Consider the following 24,014-nt stretch of genomic DNA (forward strand, 5'->3'; position numbering starts at 1 on the left):
TTAGTCGTGTTCTTTGAATGTTGTGTATACTCTATGTTCTTACAGTACAGTCTGTTGTCAGAAGCTTGTAATATTCCCCATTGATTTTCAGAAACTGAAACCTGTTCAGATTGATGCTTTCATTGCCCAGAATGTACATAATATTCTTTCTGACTGACACCATGTGAAAGTCGAACTACAGAAGGAATCTTTCTGTTCTACAAAGACTTTGCTTAATTTGCTCTGCATCCTCAGAAGTGAACCATTATAGACCATGACTGATCTCATAAGAAGTTCATTTCAAGAAGTCTAGATTTGGTAACGTCGTGAAATAATTCTCGCATATGTTTGGCCTCTTGAGTCTGTTTCTCAGATCTAGTCAGTCATGTCAGCATGACTGACCGAATCTTTTCATCAACATTGTTCACAAACAGAACAACTCAAAAGACTTAGAAGTGAAGCTTCCACTGTGTGTAGAATTATTTAGTTCTTTTACTGGGTTGAACCGTGTTGTTGTTTTCTGTACAGATTGCTGCCTGGAGACTGATTACCTCGGATCGAGTAGGGGTATTTCAGTCGCCTTGACAAAGAATACTGCAATGTATTTGAAACGTCGGCAAACTGTATGGAATGTACAGAAAACAACAACGTGGTTCAACCTGAAAAAAGAAGACTAAATATCAAATCAGCTGTGAATCAGCATAAGGAAGATTTTAATGCAGACGTATATATAAGCATGTTTTGAAAATGCTTCATTTGGTTGATAAATCAGTCCATTCTGTATTTTCTATCTGCCAGTCAACAAACTGGAAATGGTGACATAAATTTCCGTATGGTTGAAACTTATTCAGAGTGAAGAGCTCTCTCAGAAATAATTAAATGTAAAAACAACAATTTTCAATAGCATGCATTTTAAGGTAAAACACCACTTTTTGCCACTGCACCCATAATAGTCTCGTGCTTATTTCTGTACGTATATTGTGACCATTCACCACACTGTTCAAGAGTCTCAACTCCCGTGGGCGCGTTTGGGTTCGGTTTGTGGTGAAATGCGGTGTTGCGCAAATAATTAAAGATTTAAATAATTATGGATTCGGACTACCAAGTAACCACAAACTGAAACACAAAATTAAAATAACTTTGGTTTATGGTAACAAAATGTATCCATATTTTAAAGAACTTATTATACCACAAGAGGTTAAACAAATACGAAAGAATTATAATTTAATCAATTTTTTCATTAATCGCTATAAAATGAAAATGAAATGTCGTATGGCTTTTAGTGCCGGGGCCGGGCTGAGTGGCTCAGACGGTTAAGGCGCTGGCCTTCTGACCCCAACTTGGCAGGTTCGATCCTGGCTTAGTCCGGTAGTATTTCAAGGTGCTCAAATACGTCAGCCTCGTGTCGGTAGATTTACTGGCACGTAAAAGAACTCCTGCGGGACTAAATTCCGGCACCTCGGCGTCTCCGAAAACCGTAAAAGAGTAGTTAGTGGGACGTAAAACAAATAACATTATTATTTAGTGCCGGGATATCCCAGGACGGGTTCGGCTCGCCAGGTGCAGGTCTTTCTATTTGACACCCGTAGGCGACCTGCGCGTCGTGATGAGGATAAAATGATGAAGACAACACATACACCCAGCCCCCCGTGCCATTGGAATTAACCAATTAAGGTTAAAATCCCCGACCCGGCCGGGAATTGAACCCGGGTCCCTCTGAACCGAAGGCCAGTACGCTGACTGTTCAGCCAACGAGTCGGACATTAATCACAATGAAGAAGATAAATAAGAATTAACCTAATTAATTTCATTAAATTTTCACACCAAGTAAACTTGAATCATTCAAATTTGGTTTATTGGTTTTAAAATCTCCCAAACCGAGCTCGATAGCTGCAGTCGCATAAGTGCGGGCAGTGTCCAGTATTCGGGAGATAGTAGGTTCGAACCCCACTGTTGGCAGCCCTGAAAATGGTTTCCCATTTTCACACCAGGCAAATGCTGGGGCTGTACCTTAAGGCCACGGCCGCTTCCTTCCCACTCCTAGCCCTTCCCTGTCCCATCGTCGCCATAATACCTATCTGTGTCGGTGTGACGTAAAGCAACTAGCAAAAAAAAAAAAATCTCCCAAAATTTTGCTTTGAATTATGGAATGTATTGTTATTTTAAAGTTTCGCTTTCTTTTATAATATAATAACCCCAGAGAAACATTAATGTACTTTATTTTACTACTTGGTAAATAGCTAAACAAGGCATACTGTTGTTTCATAACACTAAATAAACATTAAAGGTGTTAGATTAGGGCATGATTATTACTCACAGGTTCATTTCTTCATTAGAAATTCAAGCGTTCATTCAGATGGGCTATATAAATGTTCATATGTATCAACATGGACATTATTCAAGATAGGTAAATATGATGTATTAATCCATAGGTACACGTAACTCTCAATTTACTGTAATCGGATCAACCGGGTTGCGGCTTAACCGCGATATCAAAAAACACTAAAAATGTAAGAGTGTTAGGAGTTACAGAATTACAAAGGGTCGAGATAATATTGCAGAGTCCTAATAGTGGCAGGGGTGGCACGACCTTGACGTTACCTATAGCTGGTGTGTCACTGGCCAGGAACACCTGCTCTACTCCATATCGCCCCACTCTGTCATTGTCTTGTTTTTGTTCAGTTCAGTCCAGTTCGCAAACAATGGCAACAGATGTGTGTCGTTTTGACGATTCAACGGAAGTTTTATATTGTACAAAATATAGAACGAGGTTCTACCGTTAAACAGGTGTGTGTCCAGTATAACGTTGGTGATTCTACAGTGCGGGATATTTTACGCAACAAATACAAACTTCTATAATTTGCTTGTTCGTCCGATGCAAACAGTGGTATGGCAAACTGAAAAACTATGAAAAAAATCTACGTTTGAGGAGCTTGACCCATGCATGTTGGAGTGGTGTCACAGCATCAGGCTCAAGGGACTCCAGTATCGGGACTGATCTGTATGACTAAAGCAAAGTTTTTCTTCGAAGCTCGTGGGATGGAGGGTGTTTTTGATGCACCATCCAGATGGTTTGCATGCTTTAAATAGCGACATGGCATACGTGATGTCATTGTAAAAGGAAAGTTGTTAAGTGAAAATATCGAAGCTGTTCAACAGTTCAATTCGGATTTTGAAAATTTTATACTGGATGAGGGTTTGGTCCCAAAACAAATTTACAATGCAGATGAGTCTGCCCTGTATTGGAAATGCCTATGAACCCGTACTCTTGCTTTTAAACAGCAGCGTTGTGCACCAGGCTATGAAGCATTTAAAGAAAGGATGACTATTATGACCTGCGCGAACACAACGGGCACTCATAAATTACCTTTACTCGTCATTGGATAAGCAAAGAAACCTCAGTCTTTCAAAGGTACAGAGGCCAAACATCGTGCTGTCATCACCGAGAAACTTGTTTTGAGAAATTTGAGTAGCAAAATGAAGTAAAAGTGTCTCTCGGCACAATAGCAGAAAATCATGACTGATTATTTTCAGAAACAGTAAACTTAGTTAGTCTGAATATTTTTCTTTGCCTTATTAATTTAAACTAAGTGTGCTGCTTATTTTCCTATTTATAATTTTTACTGAGACATATTGGGTAATTTAATAACAAACAATACAGTTGTATCATTTATCATTTTAACTGTACTTTCAGTAGGCCTGTTCTATTTTTAACATTTTGCAGGTTAACCACGATTTTACTTATCTGGGAAGCCTTAACCCTACATTATCCCGGTTAATTGAGAGTTAAGTGTAATTTATGAGATTGTCTCTAAGTTTTACTTGGAAAGAATGTTTGTTCCTATGATTAATTCATTTCTTAGAATACGTTAAGTTGACAGTAAATCGGTGTGAAAGATTGAATGAAATTGAAAGTCCGAAATAACGAGTTTCCCATGTATGAAAATTTTGCTAGAATTTAGTTAAATACTTATCAATCTGTTGAGATGACTGATTTAAGTTCCTTCCATGTTATTGGTGCCATGTGGAATAAATGCCTCGGGCTACATCTTATTACTCTTCCATTATGCAGAGCAAATTACAATTTGACATACCTGAAACAAACATTAACATATATTATTATAGTACCTAACCTAGTTATATTATCAATTTATGAAATATCACTCTCCTTGAACAAAAATCTATTCTCAGGCCTGAGTAATAATACTTTCCTCAAATGTCATTCCAGTACATCATATGGCCATGAATAACAGAACTTCTCCTAGTCTCTTTTTTGGATTTCTCAACCTAAAATTATTTTCTTGGTTGAATAATTCCCTTCTCCTTTCAAGAATATTTTATGAATCCACTGTTGTTTATTTCAAAAAATAACTATCTGTTGACCTGATGTTTTTCCTTTTCAATGTTACATCCAATATTTTTCTTCGCTTTTTTTCTTATATTAATGAAGAACAACTTTTTTATACAATGATTTTAGGCAATCTTTAAAGAAATATATATTATTCATGGAAGATGATAGATTTCAGTCATAGTGTCGATGTTTATCACCACCTTCTAACACGTAATTATCAGCTGCCATTTTGTTGGCCGTATGAGTTCCTATGTGTTTATTCTAATACACATCTCGCTCACTACTGTGGGTGAAATGGCACAATATTAAAGAGTTACTGCCAACTTTCTGATAATGATATAGATGTTGACTCCTATTGGGAATTGGAAATATTTGTCCCGAATGAGTAAATTTATAATACCAATATAAATGGTCCGTTATTGGCCATTATAAATTTTCCATCTAACTAATTCCTGGTTGCCAGCATTTTGCCCCCGTGTGCTAGGTTGGGCCCATCAGTTGGTACCTAGTAGCCTCCACGGGTATGCACCAGCTATGCGTCTTGGTAGGTGTGCTAGGTACCAACTGATGAGCCCAACCTAGCACACGGGGGCGAAATGCTGGCAACCAGGAATGAGTTAGCTGGAAAATTTATAATGTCCAATAACGGACCATTTATATTGGTGTAACCTCCCTTCGTTACACACAATAGCATTTTATACAAGGAAGTTAATAATAATAATAATAATAATAATAATAATGACAGACTAAAAATGTTTAGACATGATCAAAACATGTGCATGTTTTGCACAAGAAAACGGCAAACAGTTACGATTAGGTTGAGCAACATGACTAAGGAAAGGTGGTGAAGCGGCTAAGACCATACTCAGGCAGTGAAAATGTATTGGCAGTACTGATGAAGCAGTATCAGTGGTGATTCAATTTAAATACAATTTACTTAATAATTTTGATGGAAATAACATAATTTGCAAAGGTGACCAAAATAATGTTACACTAGGAAATCACAAAATAATAATAACAAATAATTACACAGACTGTACAAATTTCAATGACGCTAATTTACATTATTTCAAGGAGGAACATCACACTGAATGTTCAAATTTCACGGCGCGAATATTAACACTTTCAACACTACCCTATTTTAACATGGATCCTGGCTGTGAACTGGGTCTTTTTGCTAATTTTTAACACGTTATTATGGAACAGCGAAATATATTACATGCCTGATTTTTGTACCGTATAAAGGTGTCAACCATCCAAAATGAAGATGTTAATCAACAAGTGAATATCTGAAGTAATTTAATTACACTAGTCTTACGAAAAACATAAAAAAATTAGTACGGAATTTTTTTTTTACATTGAAGTTATACCAATAAGCTTGCTCAAACAATAAAAAAATAATCATTTAATGCGACTACTTAGGCCACAAATAAACACAAATGCAGTGGAATAAAATATTTACCTATTTAGGAATAGTTTGTTTTTGTATGGTAGTCCTGAAAACATTGGACTATACACAGTCCTACTTTGCACTCCTTGCACTACCATCTACTCTCTTTCCTGGTGCGCTTACCACTTTCCTTTTTGCCCCTGTCTGAGCATACCTTGCAATAACAAGTAGCATTCATTTTATTGTTCGTTGGAGGAACCTTTTCTGGAAAATGGCGAGCAAGAGTCCTGTCAACACTGGGGGAGGGAATAGGTTCCAGCCTTGAGATGTCTCCTTCTCCTTTAGCTGCTAACCGCGAACTGATCACTCTCATGTAATCCACAAGAGATATCTTTGATTTTGAGATCTCTTTATATAGAATGAAACCATTCACAACAGACATAAGGAACAAATGGAAGAAGAGCTTTTTCCACCATTTCATTGTCTTCCGTGCAGTTGATCTGCTCTATCAACACCAGTTTTATTTATATTGTAATCGATGACTACGTCAGGCTTTAGTTTCTGTACGACACCGCTCTTCGATCTACCAGAAACGTGTAGTGGAAACCTTATGTTTTGTTGAAAGGCATAAAACATCCCGCTTGCTCTTCCACTTCACAGCAAGAAGGTGCCCTTTCCTCAAAAATATCATCTCGTCCTCCTTCAATTTCTTTGTCTTGAACGTTGGTGGTAAACCCTCCCTGTTTTTCATGACAGTTCCAACAGCCAGGGTTTTCTTTTGCTACAGCTTATTCAGTAGGGAGGGGCTAGTATAGTACCTGTCCATATAAATACAGTGGCCCTTACTGAAAAACTGTGAGCATAATCTATCTACAAGAGCCTGAATGCTGTTGTCAGCGTTCCCTGCGGATCCCATATATATTTCACAATTCAGTACGTTGCCTGTTGCCGCATCGTAAAGTACATACATTTTCATACCGTACTTATTGGGCTTATTCTTCATATAAACCCTAAACCCTACTCGCCCACGGAAGGGACATATAGCCTCATCTATTGTTAGGTTCTCATACGGCTGAAAACTGGCAATGCATTTGTGCCCACAAAAAATCAAGAAAGGCCTGAGTTTATGTAGTGGGTCATGATTAGGTTCCCCCTTCTTGATGAAGGTGGCATTGTCATTTAGGTGCAACATAAATAAAATTACGGAAAATCTATCACGACTCAACAATCGACTGGCAAATCCTGTCTGATAAACGGAATCAGTAGACCAATAATCACTAAGTTTGGGTAGCTTCACCACACACATATGCAAAATTGTTGCAAAAACCAATAAATTTCGTGAAGTTTTACTGCAGACCACCGGTGCCACATGGAATTTTCCTTCAGTTTGCCCTGACGTTTCATTGCCGCAATTGTCGTACCTGCATATCTGTTAGTTTCTGTTTTTATATTTTTGATCACATCGTCACTAAAAAAATTACTGAAACAATCCATTTCGTCACTCCCCGCGCAAAACTAAGTAGAACCAGATGCCGACTGGAAGACAGGTAGCTGTGGTTGGTCGTCTGTTTCTGACCATTCATCATCAGGTTCAGATGATCTAGCAGATGTTCCCGGCACAGGTGAATCATCAGCCTGCGTCTCTTCGTCTAAACAAAAAATATAAGCCCAAATTTCTGTAGGCGAAGTATTTCTATCTTTTGTATTCGGAGTAAAATAATACAGCTAAACACTTACGTTCCAAAGTGACGTAATAAATAAAAATCTTACCTAAACTATCGATGATACGTTGTCCGGTTCGTAAGCAGGGTCGTCATCACTTTCATCCGTCTCTGAACCAGCTTCTTCCGATAAAATATCCAAAATATCACTGTCATTGAGCCGGCGTGAAAACATGTTTACACAGTAACACAGCTGACAGCGTGATACATTTGGCGCACGCAGCACACGGCACACAGAGGGCTTCGGTAGAGGTCATGGCAAGGAGAAAATACCCTGTTTATCGTTTCAGTTCAAAATTCCCAATAACTGCTGCATTCTAGTGGTCACTAGATGAACTATTACTTCCAGCCAAGGGACGCGAACTGTACGTGATACGTGCAGCTGGATATAAACACACGAGAAAATAACGCCCGTATGTGATACGGGCGCCATCCAGAAGCAGGAAAGAGGCGCGCCCGTATCCCGTACGGGCATAGTGTTTACAGTGTTAAGTAACCTTATATTGCAAAGAAAGAATACACACACACACAAGAAGGAAGGGAAAGCACAAAATAATACATCTTAGTACTGAGCCCTTTTAAGAGGCTACCTTATGAAAAACACTTCTGAAAAAGGAGCTTGTCCTAAACGAGAATATCGTAAGAGGACACGGATTTACTAGAGACAGCCCCGAGGGGGAAATTTACATATTTAGGCCTATATAATTTACCATAAAATTTTTACATTTTACCACAATTTATAAAACCAAAAGGAAAAGGGAGCTGTCTCTAAACGAAAATGAAATGGCTAGCCGTAAATTCTAAGTCATGTAAAATTACATTTGGCGACTGAGAGAAAAACTGGAACAACAAACATCTTCTAGGAGGCATACTTTTCAAAAACACTTCTGAATAAGGAGCTCGTCCTAAATTAGAGTATACTAAGAGGACGTGGATTTACGACAGGCAGCCCCGAGGGGGAAATTTACGATTTACATTTACAACCAAAGTAAAAGGGAATTGAACATTTTACATTTTAACACAATCTAAGAAAACAAGCGAAAAGGGAACTGCCTCTTAACAAACATTATATGACTCGCCGCAAATGCTAAGTCATGTGAATTTAAATCTGGCGACTGAGAGAAAAGTGGGTAAGCTCTGGCGTTAAAGAGAAATTAAACAGAACACGACATTTGAAGATCGCTACCCGAAAAATGAAATAGCCAAGTGCTTACCTTATAGAGGGGCCAGGAGACCCGTCACCTGGAGAAGGTAACCTCTCCCGTCGGTGTTCAAACAATCAAGACGCCTTGGATGCGCTTGGCTCTCGCCAAGAGCTCCTCTAAATCACAAATATCCACCTGTTCAGTACAATACAATCCACTATTTGATGTGCTTAAAATTTATACATAATACTTAAAATTCATAGGTACATGTTTCACCCTTTTTATGAGCATCATCTGCCTAAATCAATCTTAAAGTTATTGGATATGGGATCTTTCTAGTCTTATAAACTATAGAATAATGTTGAACAATGATTTCATAAAATGTTATACAATAACATCTAAAATGAGGGCAATGCACAGAAAGTTTGTTAAAAATACTGTACATTAACAGTTTTGAGAACTAAAATGTGGTTTATCTCAAATATGTGAGCGTTTAAAACCAAAATGGATCCTCTTTTTATACACCATTAGGACTATGATGGCCTTGAGAGTGAAAGCACAGTCATCCAAGGGGGATATTTGTTCCACTCCCATAGCATGAGTTCAAGATAATGAGATCAGTGTCAAATATATTTCAAATAGAAGTGTGAACGTATGGAGTGTGTTAAAATATGTACGGTTGATTTATCAGAAAGTCATAGAAAAGATTATGGGATTTTTTGTAGGAGACGTTGCTGATGATAAAATGTTGAGGTGTCAAAGCTAGCTGATGTCAATGCTTAGTTATGTTAGCACGGTAATGGATTGGATCCAAAAGACGGTCAAGTAGGTATTTTTATCCCTGTTGAAATGTTTATTCGAAGAATGATTGAGTTTTACCTTAAACAAAATGTTAGAGATATAGTTAAATGGTATTGTGCATGAGACTTCCAGTACGTCAAAAATGCCTAAGGCGGTACTTACTCGTACGGTGTGTATTAGGTACGGCTGACTGTTCCAACAGCGCTACCTTGACTGAAATTTCTACTTCTAGTATTATAACGATGTGGATGAGGCGGTGAAAGACATGGTGGTGGAAGGGGGCGGTCCTTGCGCACAGGTGTTGTTGTTAAAGGGCTGTTAGGGGCAGGATGGGCGAGCCTAACATTTGGTGAGGGGGGTGGGAACTTTGGAGCAAAAACTTCTAAAAGTCTGCAGGATTGTGTTATGTTTCGAATTCACAATACCTAATAACTTTGGAGTTAACTCGTATAAAGGACATTTTACCTCAGTGGCATCATTAAGATTGTGGTCTTTGTTATACGCTTGGTCTAAAAAGATGTAAAGACTTTCTAATTCATTCATAATTTTCCCTTTGCCTATACATTTTAAATTGGTGACACCCTTTTCAATAGATGTAAATTGGTGTCCTGTTTCACTTATGTGTGAGCTCATCGCTGAATATTTGTTATGCTTGAAGGCGTTGTAATGCTCCATATATCTCGTATAGAGGCTCAGTCCAGTTTGACAAACATAAATAAATCCACACTGAGCGCAAGTTAGTCTGTAAATACCAGATCTCAAAAAACAGCTGGTTTTATAATTGACTTTATTATGTTTAAAAAATATATTTAATATGTATTTTCTGTTCTGAAGGCAATATTAATATCATATTTCTTCAGTGTGGTCGCAATTGGTGGATGGCTGGGTTATTGTAAGTAAACATGGCGTAACTATTTTTTTTTTTAGGTTTATCCGGAATGAGATTTGTGGATAATTTATATTTAACTTTATTAATTAACTGGTTACTCATTTCAACTTTGAACCCATTAAGTTTAGACAAGTTCCTTATATAGTTTAATTCCATTTTTAAGCTGTGAGGGGAGAGTGGGATTTTCAACGTTCTGTGTATTAAACTATAGAATGACGCCTGTTTTTGAGAATTAGATATAAAGAGGAATTATTTGTGGCTATAGGAGATTGTGTGGGTTTCCTAAAGATTTGAAAATCAAAAGTATTATTGACTCGCGTGATCGTTATATCTAGAAAATTTAAGGACTGTTTAGCTTCGTCTTCCTTAGTGAATTTTACATTAGTCAATTTTATTTAAACTCTTTAAAACTTCATTGTTAGTAAAATTTTTGTCAATAACCACAAAAGTGTTATCCACGAATCTTAACCATAAGCATATACCTTTTATTTGTGCTTTGATTTTCGTATGCTCTATTGAATCTATGTAAATGTCAGCTAAGATGCCGGATAAAGGGTCACCCAAGGCTAAGCCGGTTTGCTGGTAAATCTTTCCATTGAAGGAGGAAAAGTTGTTATTCAATACAAAATTTAAGATCTTCATAAAGTCATCAATTTCCAGCTTACTCAGTTCGCTATGTTTTGAAATGTTGTCATAGATAATTTTGACCGTTTCTTTGGTAGGTATATTTGGATACATGTTTATGACATAGGAACACATTACGTGTTTAGATTGTAAGTCAAATTTACTTAAAATTTTGCAAAATTTGACTGAATTCTTTAAAGGATGTTTATTATTAAACTTGTAATATTGTTTTAGAATACCATGGATATATTTGTAAAATTTATATATAGGGCTATTACGGCAATTAATAATCGGACATAGGGGAATGTTATTCTTATGGATCTTAGGTAGGGCTCTGGCTACTGGAATCCTGGGGTTCATGTTGATAAGTCTCAGTTGTTCCTGTTCAGTAAGAAGGAATGTGGAATACTTGATTATAGATTTTAAATTACATTGTATTCTTACGATAGGATCTTTGCTAACTATTGTATAAATCTTGTCCTTAAAAAATTCCTGTTTTATGTATGTAACTGTCCTTATCTATTAATACCATAGAACCTCTTTTATCAGGTTTTGTGACTATGTCACTGTCTTCTATTTTGGTTCTCAAATTATGTATTAATATTTTGTGATTAGAATCAAATTTAGCTTTAAGTTCTTCAGCTAGTGTAGGTAATTTCTTTTTTATATCAAATCTAGTGTAATTTTGTACTTCAAATGGGAATTTAGAAATTATTAGCCTCTACCTCAGCATCTGTGGTAATAATGTCTAAATCCTTTTTCTCACTAGGCCAGTTATACTTTGGACCCTTATTCAGGAGTTAAATTTCTATTTCAGAAAACTGCACGTTTGTTAAATTGACAATTGTAGGTGTGTTGACCTGAGAAGAACTTGACCCTAGATTTGATATAAAAAAGAAATTACCTGCACTAGCTGAAGAACTTAACGCTAAATATGATTCTAATCACAAAACATTAATACGTAATTTGAGAAGGAAAATAGAAGACAGTGACATTATAGTCACAAAAGATGATAAAGGAGGGTCTATAGTATTAATAGATAAGGACAGTTCAATAAATAGAACAGAGGAATTTTTGAAGGACAAGATTTATACAATAGTTAGCAAAGATCCTATCGTAAGAACGCAAGGTAATTTAAAATCTATAATCAAGAATTCCATATTCTTTCTTACTGAACAGGAACAACTGAGACTTATCAACATGAACCCCAGCATTCCAGTAGCCAGAGCCCTACCTAAGATCCATAAGAATAACATTCCCCTTTGTCCGATTATTAATTGCCTAATAGCCTATAAAGTTTCCAAATATATCCACGGTATTCTAAAACAATATTACAAGTTTAATAATAAACATCCTTTAAAGAATTCAATCAAATTTTGCTATATTTTAAGTAACAACTTAACCACGTAATGTGTTCCTATGATGTCATAAACATATATCCAAATATACCTACCAAAGAAACGGTCAAAATTATCTATGACAACATTTCAAAACATAGCGACCTGAGTAAGCTGGAAATTGATGACTTTATGAAGATCTTAAATTTTGTATTGAATAACAACTTTTCCTCCTTCAATGGAAAGATTTACCAGCAAACCGGCTTAGCCATGGGTGACCCTTTATCCGGCATCTTAGCTGACATTTACATAGATTCAATAGAGCATACGAAAATCAAAGCACAAATAAAAGGTATATGTTTATAGCTAAGATTCATGGATGACCCTTTTGTAGTTATTGACAAAAATTTTACTAACAGCGAAGTTTTAGAGAGTTTAAATAAAATTGACTCTAATGTAAAATTCACTAAGGAAGACGAAGTTAAACAGTCTTTAAATTTTCTAGATATAACAATCATGCGAGTCAATAATACTTTTGATTTTCAAATCTTTAGGAAACCCACACAATCTCCTATAATCATAAATAATTCATCTTTACATCCCAATCCTCAAAAACAGGCGTCATTCTATAGTTCAATACACAGAGCATTGAAAATCCCACTCTCCCCTCACAACTTAAAAATTGAATTAAACTATATAAGGAACTTGGCTAAACTTAATGGGTTCAAAGTTGAAATGATTAACCGGTTAATTAATAAAGTTAAATATAAATTATCCGCAAATCTCATTCCGGATAAACTTTTAAAAAAACCTAGTTACGCCACGTTTACTTACAACAACCCAGCCATCCACCAGATCGTGAACCACTGAAGAAATATGATATTAATATTGCCTTCAGAACAGTAAATACAAATTAAAGTATATTTTTTAACCATAATAAAGTCAAATATAAGAACAGCCGTTTTTCGAGATCTGGTATTTACAGACTAACTTGCGCTCGGTGTGGATTTAGTTATGTTTGTCAAACTGGACGGAGCTTCTATATGGAGCATTACAATGCCTTTAAGCATAACAAATATTCAGCGATGAGCTCACACATGAGTGAAACAGGACACCATTTTACATCTATTGAAAAGGATCTCACCATTTTAAAATGTATAGGCAAACGGAAACTTATGAATGAATTAGAAAGTCTTTGTCTTTTTAGACCAAGCCTATAACAAAGACCACAATCTTAATGATGCCACTGAGGTGAAATATCCTTTATATGAGTTAACTCCAAAGTTATTAGGTATTGTGAATTCGAAACATAACACAATCCTGCAGACTTTTAGAACTTTTTGCTCTGAAGTTCCCACCACCTCACCAAATGCTAGGATCGTCCATCCTGCCCCTAACAGCCCTCTGACAACAACACCTGTGCGCGAGGACTGCCCCCTCCCCCCCCCCCCCCCCCTTCCATGTCTTTCCCCAACTCAGCCACATCGTTATAATACTAGAAGTAGAAAGGTCAGTCAAGCTAGTGCTGTTGGAACAGTCAGGCGTACCTAATACGCACCGCACGAGTAAGTACTGCCTTTAGGCATTTTTGACATACGGGAAGTCTCGTGCACAATACCATTTAACTATCTCTCTAACATTTTGTTTCAGGTAAAACTCAATCATTCTTCAAATAAACATTTCAACAGGGATAAAAATACCTACTTGACAGTCTTTTGGATCCAATCGATTACCGTGCTAACATAACTAAGCATTGACATCAGCTAGCTTTGACACCTCAACATTTCATCATCAGCAATGTCTCCTACAAGAAATCCCATCTTCTTTTCTATGACTTTCTGATAAATCAACCGTACATATTTTAACACACTCCATACGTTCACACTTCTATTTGAAATATATTTGACACTGGTCTCATTATCTTGAACTCATGCTATGGGAGTGGAACAAATATCCCCCTTGGATGACTGTGCTTTCACACTCAAGGCCATCATAGTCCTAATGGTGTATAAGAAGAGGATCCATTTTGGTTTTATATTATGTATAAATTTTAACCACACGAAATAGTGTATTGTATTGTATTGTATTGAACAGGTGGATCTATAAATAATTATTATAATATTTGTGACTTACGTCATCTTCAATATGGAACCAAAATGAAAATAGTTTCTTGTAAGAGCCCCTCTGCCAGAATTGGTAAAATCTCGAAACAACCAATGAGCGCGCCCCGCATTTCTCGCTTTCACCAATAGGAATTAGTTTTATGATGGCCAATATGAGTCCAGAAAATATCTGCTGACAAAATAAAGTGTATAGTTTCGAGAAATTTCCAAACTGATGCAGCCGGAAACTCCTCGAAACATCCTACCCGATTTGGCACGTGTACCACCATATGTCCCACAAGTTTTTCATCTTACCTTTAAAATTCCTAAGACCTAATAACATTTTTTACAATAATTAAATAATTTTGAAGTAGTGTCATAACCAAACAATTTTGACAACGTTAATCTTAGGTATCTTTACACACAGAAGATATATTTTTAAAAAACACATGAACATACAAGATTCCCCTTAGGTCTTCCCAAGTTCAAATAAATATTTTACAATCACTACAATTGGTATTATAACTGTCTGATAAGCTAACATGTCATCTGCTGTGAAGATCAGAGTTGCATCACAATATAATTTAACATCTTTATGTATTGCATATTGCAATTCCCCTTTTGTTTACTCGCACATTACGCATACGTGAAATGTTCTTGTTCATCAGCGATAAGCAAATAAGTAGATATTATTTTTGTAGAAATCATAACTAACTTTTTTTTTTCCTAGTGTTTATTATGATTGAACAGTCGTATTTAACATTAGATGTAAGAACTTGAATTTGACATTTGTGTTTGTGAATGAGGGAGCAAACAAAGTGTCAAAAGTAGGATCAATAAAAGCTGCATTTCACTGGTGTTCGGCAATTGTGAAGAATACAGCTACATATTGCTTCCTTAAAAATTGCAGCGTGGCTGTGTGCTAAGGCCATATAATAAAATTCTGGAGTACCAGTGTTCGTAAGTATCATAATATCATCTGATCCATTGGTCAAGTGAGTAGCTATTACTGGATCACATTTGCAACAATTATTGCTACTCAGCAAATAAAATGCAGTATTTACTTGTATATCAGCTACATCGCTAAATTTTTATCGAAATATTCACGTAAATTTTTGCACCGATAAAGAGCCGCACATCCATATTTTCTTGCCACAAGAAATATGAAGTTTTGAAGCTTCCACCTAATCAGTACATACATTTAAATATTATTGTTCTACAGTACCGGTTTCGACATTGTGAAGGTCATCTTTAGCTGACAATCATAACATACAATTAAAACATCACAATAAGAATGTCACATGATATGGGTAAAAACATTGTCATTACAAGTGTTCTAGTTTAAATAATCGTCTACATTAACTGATATAATAATTAAAACTTAACATTACTATATGTATGTGAATGATGTATGTTAAAATACATTTTTCTTAATGTATAAAGGTGTCATGTAGTATGGGTAAAAACTTTATCAATTTGCAAATGTTTTTCGTCTTTCCTTTGTCTGCGTTAATCGGTGTGGGAGTTAAAACTTTGCAATACTATTATGTGCGCAGGTGATATATGTTAAATGTACAATATTCTTAAATTGTGATGTGTCCACTGTTTCACATTAAAACTTATGACTAGATGAATAAAACATTTTGAAGTACAGATTAATTATTGCGGCGAGTTGTCTATGCGACTATGTTATGATGTATGATCAGTCGTGTTCATCTACTGGTGGTATAATAGTACGAGTTTCTTGAAGTAATATGAACGCTTATGTTGAAATCAGGTAGTTGTCCGGTGTTTAGTGCGGGACATCGTCGATATATACACAAAGCTTATAGTTTATGTTAAGACTGGTTGACCATAAAATTTGTTAGTATACGGTTATAAATGTAGATAAGTTGTTTTAACGATGTGCTTCCCTTAGTCTTTGTTATTTGATTTTGTCAAATGTCAATATGTATTACTTGATTTCAAAATATCTTGTGTTTTTTTGTTAGTGTGAAAGCTTTCTTCACTTTGTGTTCTAGGACATATTTTGTATCTGTAAATAGAAATAAAGTGTAAGAAATGTTGCGTCTGCCAAGTTGGAATGTTTGTTTGAAGTTGGAATGGGTGTGCGTGTACTTACTGTAGATGTTGACACTAAATGTGTGCCGTTCGGCAGCACGTCAGGCACTGTTCCGTGTTTGTCTGAAGTTGCTGCTTGTGGCTGCGGAGGGAAGTTTGGAGGGGTAGGAGGAGCAGCTGTTGTGGAAGTAGGACTGGAGCGGGGAGGGTGTCTTCTGGCTGTTCTTTTATGTATATTGGGTCTTGTTTTTTGATTCTTTTTAGGTAATTGTGTTTTAGGAAAGGGATGACTGCATTGAAAAGAATGCTAACTTTATCTGTAATTTCATTTAAATTGAAGTTTGGATTGGCATATTGTTCTAGGTTAATATAGAATTCTTTCATTATATTGAGTAAATGGCTCTTGGGGTTAGTGCTTAGAATTTGCATATCGTTTTCAATGTTTGTAAATTTATGTTTGAAGTCTTCAATGTGTTGGCCTATGGTTGAGAAATGACTATGTTTTATTGCGTTGATATGTTCATTGTAACGTATCTGAAAGTTCCTTCCAGTACGTCCTATATAACTGGTTTTTTTGTGTGGGTATGTTTCGCTACATGTTTATTATATCGTATGATGCTAATCTGTGGTGTTGTTCGATTTTTATTTCTTTTGTGATATTACAGAAGTCTATTGAATTTCGTACTGTTTTTTTGGCTAAAAATACATAGTGTCTTTTAAGGAATGTTTGGATGAATTGTAACAGTTCGTAAGTTGGACTCAGTCTGTAGTTTACCGGGCGAGTTGGCCGTGTGCATAGAGGTGCTCGGCTGTGAGCTTGCATCCGGGAGATCGTGGGTTCGAGCCCCACTGTCGGCAGCCCTGAAGATGGTCTTCCGTGGTTTCCCATTTTCACACCGGGCAAATGCTGGGGCTGTACCTTAAGGCCACGGCTGCTTCCTTCCAACTCCTAGGCCTTTCCCATCCCATCGTCGCCATAAGACCTTTCTGTGTCGGTGCGACGTAAAGCAACTAGCAAGAAAGAATCAGTCTGTAGTTTATTATAGGTCTCATTGGTACGTTGTCTTTGTGAATTTTCGGGTAGGCTTTAGCGGTCGGTAATCTGGGGTTTATTGGGATGAGTTTTGCAAAAAACCATAAAAATAATAGAATCTAATCTTAAAAACCACAGCAAACTCGGTATCCTTGAAATAGATTGTATAAAATTACTCCATTTCGCTATCAACACTAATTACTTCAAATTTCATGATACCATATGTCACAAGGCCTACCAGTGGGATCCCCAACATCAGGCATACTAGCTGGAATCTACATAGATTACTTAGAATACCAAGAAATCAACAAAATAGGCAATATATTTTTCTGGTGTAGATTTGTAGATGATATCTTTGTCATAATAGACAATCGATATACTAATGAAACCAAATATTAGAACAATTAAATGAAATAGATCCATGCATAACATTCACCATGGAAACAGAAAACAACCATACTATAAATTACTTGCATATCAATAACCAGGCACGAAAGTAATTTATCATATAAAATATACAGAAAGCGCACACACATGTCCAACACAATAAAAATGGACTCCATCCACCCTAACGCACACAAGAAAGCAGCATACCATAGTATGATATATAGATCTCTTAATATACCACTAGCACAAGAAGAACTAAACAAAGAACTTAACCTGATTCACAAAATAGCCAGACAACAGATACAAAAAAGAAATGATCAACAAAATCATATATAAAATAAAAAATCGACCCAAATCAAAACTAATCAGAAAGACTACATACTATTCACTTTCAACAACACCCACATATATCCTATAACGAATATTTTCAAGAAACAAAATATAAAAATAGCCTACAGAACTACATATAACAACGTCAATATCGTACACAACTCCAAATCCATCAATAATAAAAATAATAAATACAGTCACTCAGGAGTTTATCGTATGAAGTGCAACAACTGTGAAGCCAGTTAATCCGGACGTACTGGAAGGAACTTTCAGATACGTTACAATGAACATATCAACGCAATAAAACAGTCATTTCTCAGCCATAGGCCAAGACATTGAAGACTTCAAACATAAATTTACAAACATTGAAAACGATATGCAAATTCTAAGCACTAACCCCAAGAGCCCCTTACTCAATATAATGGAAGAATTCTATATCAACATAGATCAATACGCCAATCCAAACTTCAGTTTAAGTGAAATTACAGATAAAGTTAACATTCTTTTCAATGTAGTCATCCCTTTCCTAAAAAACAATTACCTAAAAAGAATCAAAAAACAAGACCCAATATACATAAAAGAACCGCTAGAAGACACCCCGCCGCTCCAGTTCTACTTCCTCAACAGCCGCTCCTCCTACCCCTCCGAACTTCCCTTCCGTAGCCACAAGCAGCAACTTCAGACAAACACGGAACAGTGCTCGACGTGCTGCCGCATAGCACACATCAAGTGTCAACATCTACAGTAAGTACACGCACACCCATTCCAACTTGGCAGACGCAACATTTCTTACACTTTATTTCTATTTACAGATACAAAATATGTCCTAGAACACAAAGTGAAGAATGAAGCTTTCATGCTAACAAGAAAACACAAGATATTTTGAAATCAAGTAATACATATTGACATTTGACAAAATCAAATAACAAAGACTAAGGGAAGCACATCGTTAAAACAACTTATCTACATTTATAACCGTATACTAACAAATTTTATGGTCAACCAGTCTTAACATAAACTATAAGCTTAGTGTGTATATCGACGATGTCCCGCACTAAACACCGGACAACTACCTGATTTCAACGTAAGCGTTCATATTACTTCAAAAAACTCGTACTATTATACCACCAGTAGATGAACACGACTGATCATACATCATAACATAGTCGCATATACAACTTGCCGCAATAATTAATCTGTACTTCAGAATGTTTTATTCATCTAGTCATAAGTTTTAATATGGAACAGTGGACACTTCACAATTTAAGAATATTGTACATTTAACATATATCACCTGCGCACATAATAGTATTTCAAAGTTGTAACTCCCACACCAATTAACGCAGATGAAGATAAGACGAAAAACATTTGCAAATTGATAAAGTTTTTACCCATACTATATGACACCTTTATAAATTAAGAAAAATGTATTTTAACATACATCATTCATGTACATATACTAATGTTAAGTTTTAATTATTATATCAGTTAATGTAGGCGATTATTTAAAGTAGAACATTTGTAATGACAATGTTTTTACCCATACCATGTGGCATTCTTATTGAGATGTTTTAATTGTATTCAACACGGAAATGAAACTTATAGATTATGATTGCCACAAGAATGCATGTCTCCGGTAATAAACAGAAAGGACCACTGCCACATATAGTCTAAAATTGACGATTGTGGAGCTTGTCAGTGAACACTTGTCGTGCGGAAAGTTAAGTTACACAGCTTCATTTAAGCTAAAAGTGGCAAAATTCGCAGAAGAAATTGGTAAAATGACACTTGGCCTTGAGCATTCTGTTCATAAAAAACAAGTGAGGAATGGAGAAAGCAACAAGTGGACCAGAAGGATACTAAATCATCCAGGCATGCATTTTGTGGCCCAAAACAGGGCAAGTTTTTAGGTATTAAGGAAGCGGTACTGGTATGGATCAAAATTGAAACTGAACACCTCGAAAACAAAAGTTTTAGTTGTCAAGAAATCAACTGAGGAAATACCAATAAACATTAAGGTAGGCGATGAAAAAGTACAAGAAGTAAGTCAATTTTGCTACTTGGGAAGCATTATCACTCAGGACAACAGGTGCACCACAGAAATCAGGAGGAGGATTGCTCTAGCTAAACAAGCCTTCAGTAACAAGAAACAGCTTTTGACAAGCAGGAACATTAACATTAAAATTAGGAAAGAATTTGCCAATATGTTTGTGAGGAGTGTTTTGTTGTATGGTTGCGAAACATAGGTCTTAGCAAAACAGGATATAAAACGCCTGGAAGCAATGGAAATGTGGATATGGAGGAGGATGCTGAAAATTAGTTGGACAGAGAAAAAATCAAACAATAGGGTCCTTAAGGAAATAAACGAAACAAGGGAATTGATCAACACTGTAGAAAAGAGGAAAACCAAATTCCTTGGCCACACACTTCGACATAACACATTCCTCACGACTCTGATGGAAGGAAAAGTTCTGGGTAAGAAGGGAAGACGAAGACCGAGGAAGAAGTATCTGGATTCCGCGATGAACAGGCTGAATTTGAAAAAATATGTTAATCTGAAACGCTCAGCAGATGAGAGATAAATGTGGTTGCAGCGACAAGGCCTCGCCTTTAGGATATGAATGAACTGGTATGGATGAGAGAAATGTTGAACAACAGTTGGCAGTGTTTCCCCACAAAATGTAAAACTAAAAGAACTGGAAACTGCACAATCCCACAATATTCTGGAAAACTTACTTGGGGCAAGTCGTGGTTGGATGTCTCTGCTTATGTGGCATAATACCCTGTCATTGTGCCGGAAAATGTCTTTGTGCTAAAAACTGCCTAAAGACTGCAGCAATAAAGTTATAAGATTCATAAGCATGAGATCAGGTTAAGGCAGCAAAACTCGTATCTCCTCTCTCAGATCATCAATACTGACCAAATCGCTGTGTAATTTGACATATCGCGGAACACTGCTGTTTCTGAGAAGGGAGCGGCAAGTGTTCTAATTAAAACTACCTGCAACAAAAGGTTATATTCTATGGTGATTTTGTCCATTACTGCCGATGGCTGTAACCTGCTTCCGTACGAGAAACATCACATTCCCATCTGGTATCCACATACTTGCTTGGGTGAAACTCTGGATGGATAAGATGATTTGAGACTGGATACATTCTGTGTAGCAGCGAAGATGTGTCTCACTGCTCCGAAAGCAGCACAAGCTGGACAGCTTTAGAGGCCACCTTGTTGATGCTGTGAGGCAAGAGCTCGGAGCTAATGAATCCGGCCTTACTGGGCGAGTTGGCCATGTGGTTAGGTGCGCGCGGTTGTGAGCTTTCCTCCGGGAGTTAGTGGGTGCGAATCCCACTGTCGGCAGCCCTGAAATGATTTTCTGCGGTTTCCCATTTTCACACCAGGCAAATACTGGAGCTGTACCTTAAGGCCACGGCTGCTTCCTTCAAATTCCTAGGCCTTTCCTATCCCATCGTTGCCGTAAGACCTATCTGTGTCGGTGCGACGTAAAGCCACTAGCAGAAGAATCCGGTCTTCCTGCAATTCCAGGTGGTCTAACAACAATAAGACATGTGACATGTGATGCTGGGATGGCATTGTAGTCTATTGAAGTCATAGCATTTAAGTATTCCTACAATGCCATCCTAGCATCAGCATTTTCTCCATTTGACAGGACATGAGTAAGACATCCCATTAAAACTTCAAGACAAGTTCGACCAGTTCAGTTCCAAAATGTACCATAAGTTTGTATAATTTATGTAAATTGTGTAAAAAATAGTTTTTAAGAATAGTTCTAGCAGAAGTTAATCTCCAATAAGTTATAAATATGTACAGAGGATTTAATCCCACTTGCATCAAGCCGTTCTCATCGCTGACGTTATGGAAGTTAACAGTCAATATTTTTCCATTAAATGTAAACAAGAGTAGAATGTCACATTAGAACTTTAAAACATGAACGGCTTGATCGCTCCTTTGCATTGTTATATATATAACATTGACTATGAATAATCCTAAAATAGCATCCACTCAGAGCTCTGACTTGGAGATAGAATTAATGGCTGATGATGCCTGCAATGACAGGCGAAACATGTACCATACTCAAACTTAATGTAATGACATTGTTATAGTCATAGAGACTTAACCAGTATTGAATAGGTGGTTTCAATAAATTGTTTAACATTTAATCTTTGGACATGTTGGTGAACAAGCCGTTTAAAGTCCATCTGCAGAAAAAATATTGTGACTGGATTGCTGCTGGAATTGCAAGAAATTAGCTTCATTTCCCGTATCAAGTCTTGTTTACATTAAATCAATAAAAGTTAACTTCCACCTGTTTGATCCTATATATTTGCTTTAAGCAAATTATTAGAACGTTTCATTCCTTAGGAACATCTTCAGCTACTTAACCTTGCTTAGGTGAAAATACGTAGAATTATCTCCTCAAAAATCCATCTTAAAATAGTACTTGTGTTTTGCTTAATACAAAACTACATTACAGGATCATATAATGTGACTGTAATTATTTGAGTTCTATTTTCTAGAAATATAGCCTCCCATTCCGTCACTGTTATCCAATCCGATACAGTAGTTTTCCAGGATCTATCCTATAAAAATCCTTGGATAGGTCAATAGCAATACAGTCAATTTGACCTGAGTCTAAAATATCTACTATACTATATCTCTTTACTATCTATTATACCTTACTTGAAGCCTGCAATGCACTTAACTTTGCAACTGGTTGAACTAATCTTGATTTTAGCCATAAATGTGCTTGAATGTACAGTGTGATCTCTGTAATCTGGCCGTTCAGTAGTTGGCACGTCCAGAAATTCCGCATTTTTAAAAATATTTTTCAATTTCTTTAATGTGGCAGAATGTGCTGTAATTCTCAATAATCTAATTTTTCCATAGATTGGCACCCCACTGGTCCTGAGAGGGTCAGATTACTGAGGATTCTACTCTGCGCTGTTAATGCTAAGGGTGTAGAGAAATAGTTACTTTGTAAAGAAAGAAAAACCATGTCATTCGTATTTTGGAGTGGTCCTTGAATATAGAAGAGGTGAATGCATGCACATACATTGTTGATTGTTCCTCTTCCATTACATGTATAATTAGATGTGGTACATTATTTACTGTTATACTAAAGTCATACCCTCTTTGTAATTTGAGTGCTATTTCTTACAGTTATGGGACTGTGCAGAAATGAAGAGAATTCGTGTAATGGCTGGACATTCTGCTCGTGTAGGCTCTCTTGCATGGAATTCTTATATACTTAGTAGTGGATCTCGCAGTGGGGACATAATCCACCATGATGTACGGCAACGAGAACATGTAGTGGCTACAGTGTCAGGACACACACAAGAGGTAGGTTATTCTTTTTTTTCTCTTTCTCGTTCTGATCTGGCGATGATTGAGATTTTTCATCCATTTGCAAGTCATGTGTTAATGACTACACAGTCTGACTTCTGACTAATGTTACATGTCTCTGTCAACCTGCTCCTTCACTGCCATCTTCTTTAGTCTGTTGTTTTTTCTACCTTCTATATTATTTACTAACAGTAAAAATTGTTATTCTTGTAATGAATTTAACCTATGAGAGTGATGGTGGTGATAGAGATGACACTGGTAGTGGTCAAAATTAGTGTTATGAAGCAAGTGATGTTCGTCTTGGTGACACAGTAAACGTGAAACTGCACCCATCTTACATACAATAAGTTTCATGTTCAGTTTCATATCGACATCAACTAAACCTATACAAACAATGCAGTAGTTCCACCTTTTCAATACAATGTATATTCAGTGAAAAATCTCATTATCTAGTAGAACATGTTTTGTCCAAATATTGGACATCTTCAGCTACTTGTTATATA

The 24,014-nt window shown here is 36.5% G+C and overlaps 1 protein-coding gene across 2 annotated transcripts in view; it reads left to right on the forward strand.

Annotated features, from left to right (window-relative positions):
• Window positions 1–24,014, forward strand: part of fzy (cell division cycle 20 protein fzy) — a 237,824-nt gene that overhangs the window by 133,817 nt on the left and 79,993 nt on the right. For both annotated transcript variants that reach the window (XM_067144504.2, XM_067144506.2), the window contains exon 8: window positions 23,329–23,508. In XM_067144504.2, coding sequence (XP_067000605.1) covers window positions 23,329–23,508 — 180 coding nt within the window. The remainder of the gene's footprint in view (window positions 1–23,328; window positions 23,509–24,014) is intronic.

This window comes from Anabrus simplex, chromosome 3 (assembly GCF_040414725.1).
Source record: "Anabrus simplex isolate iqAnaSimp1 chromosome 3, ASM4041472v1, whole genome shotgun sequence".
NCBI lineage: Eukaryota > Metazoa > Arthropoda > Insecta > Orthoptera > Tettigoniidae > Anabrus > Anabrus simplex.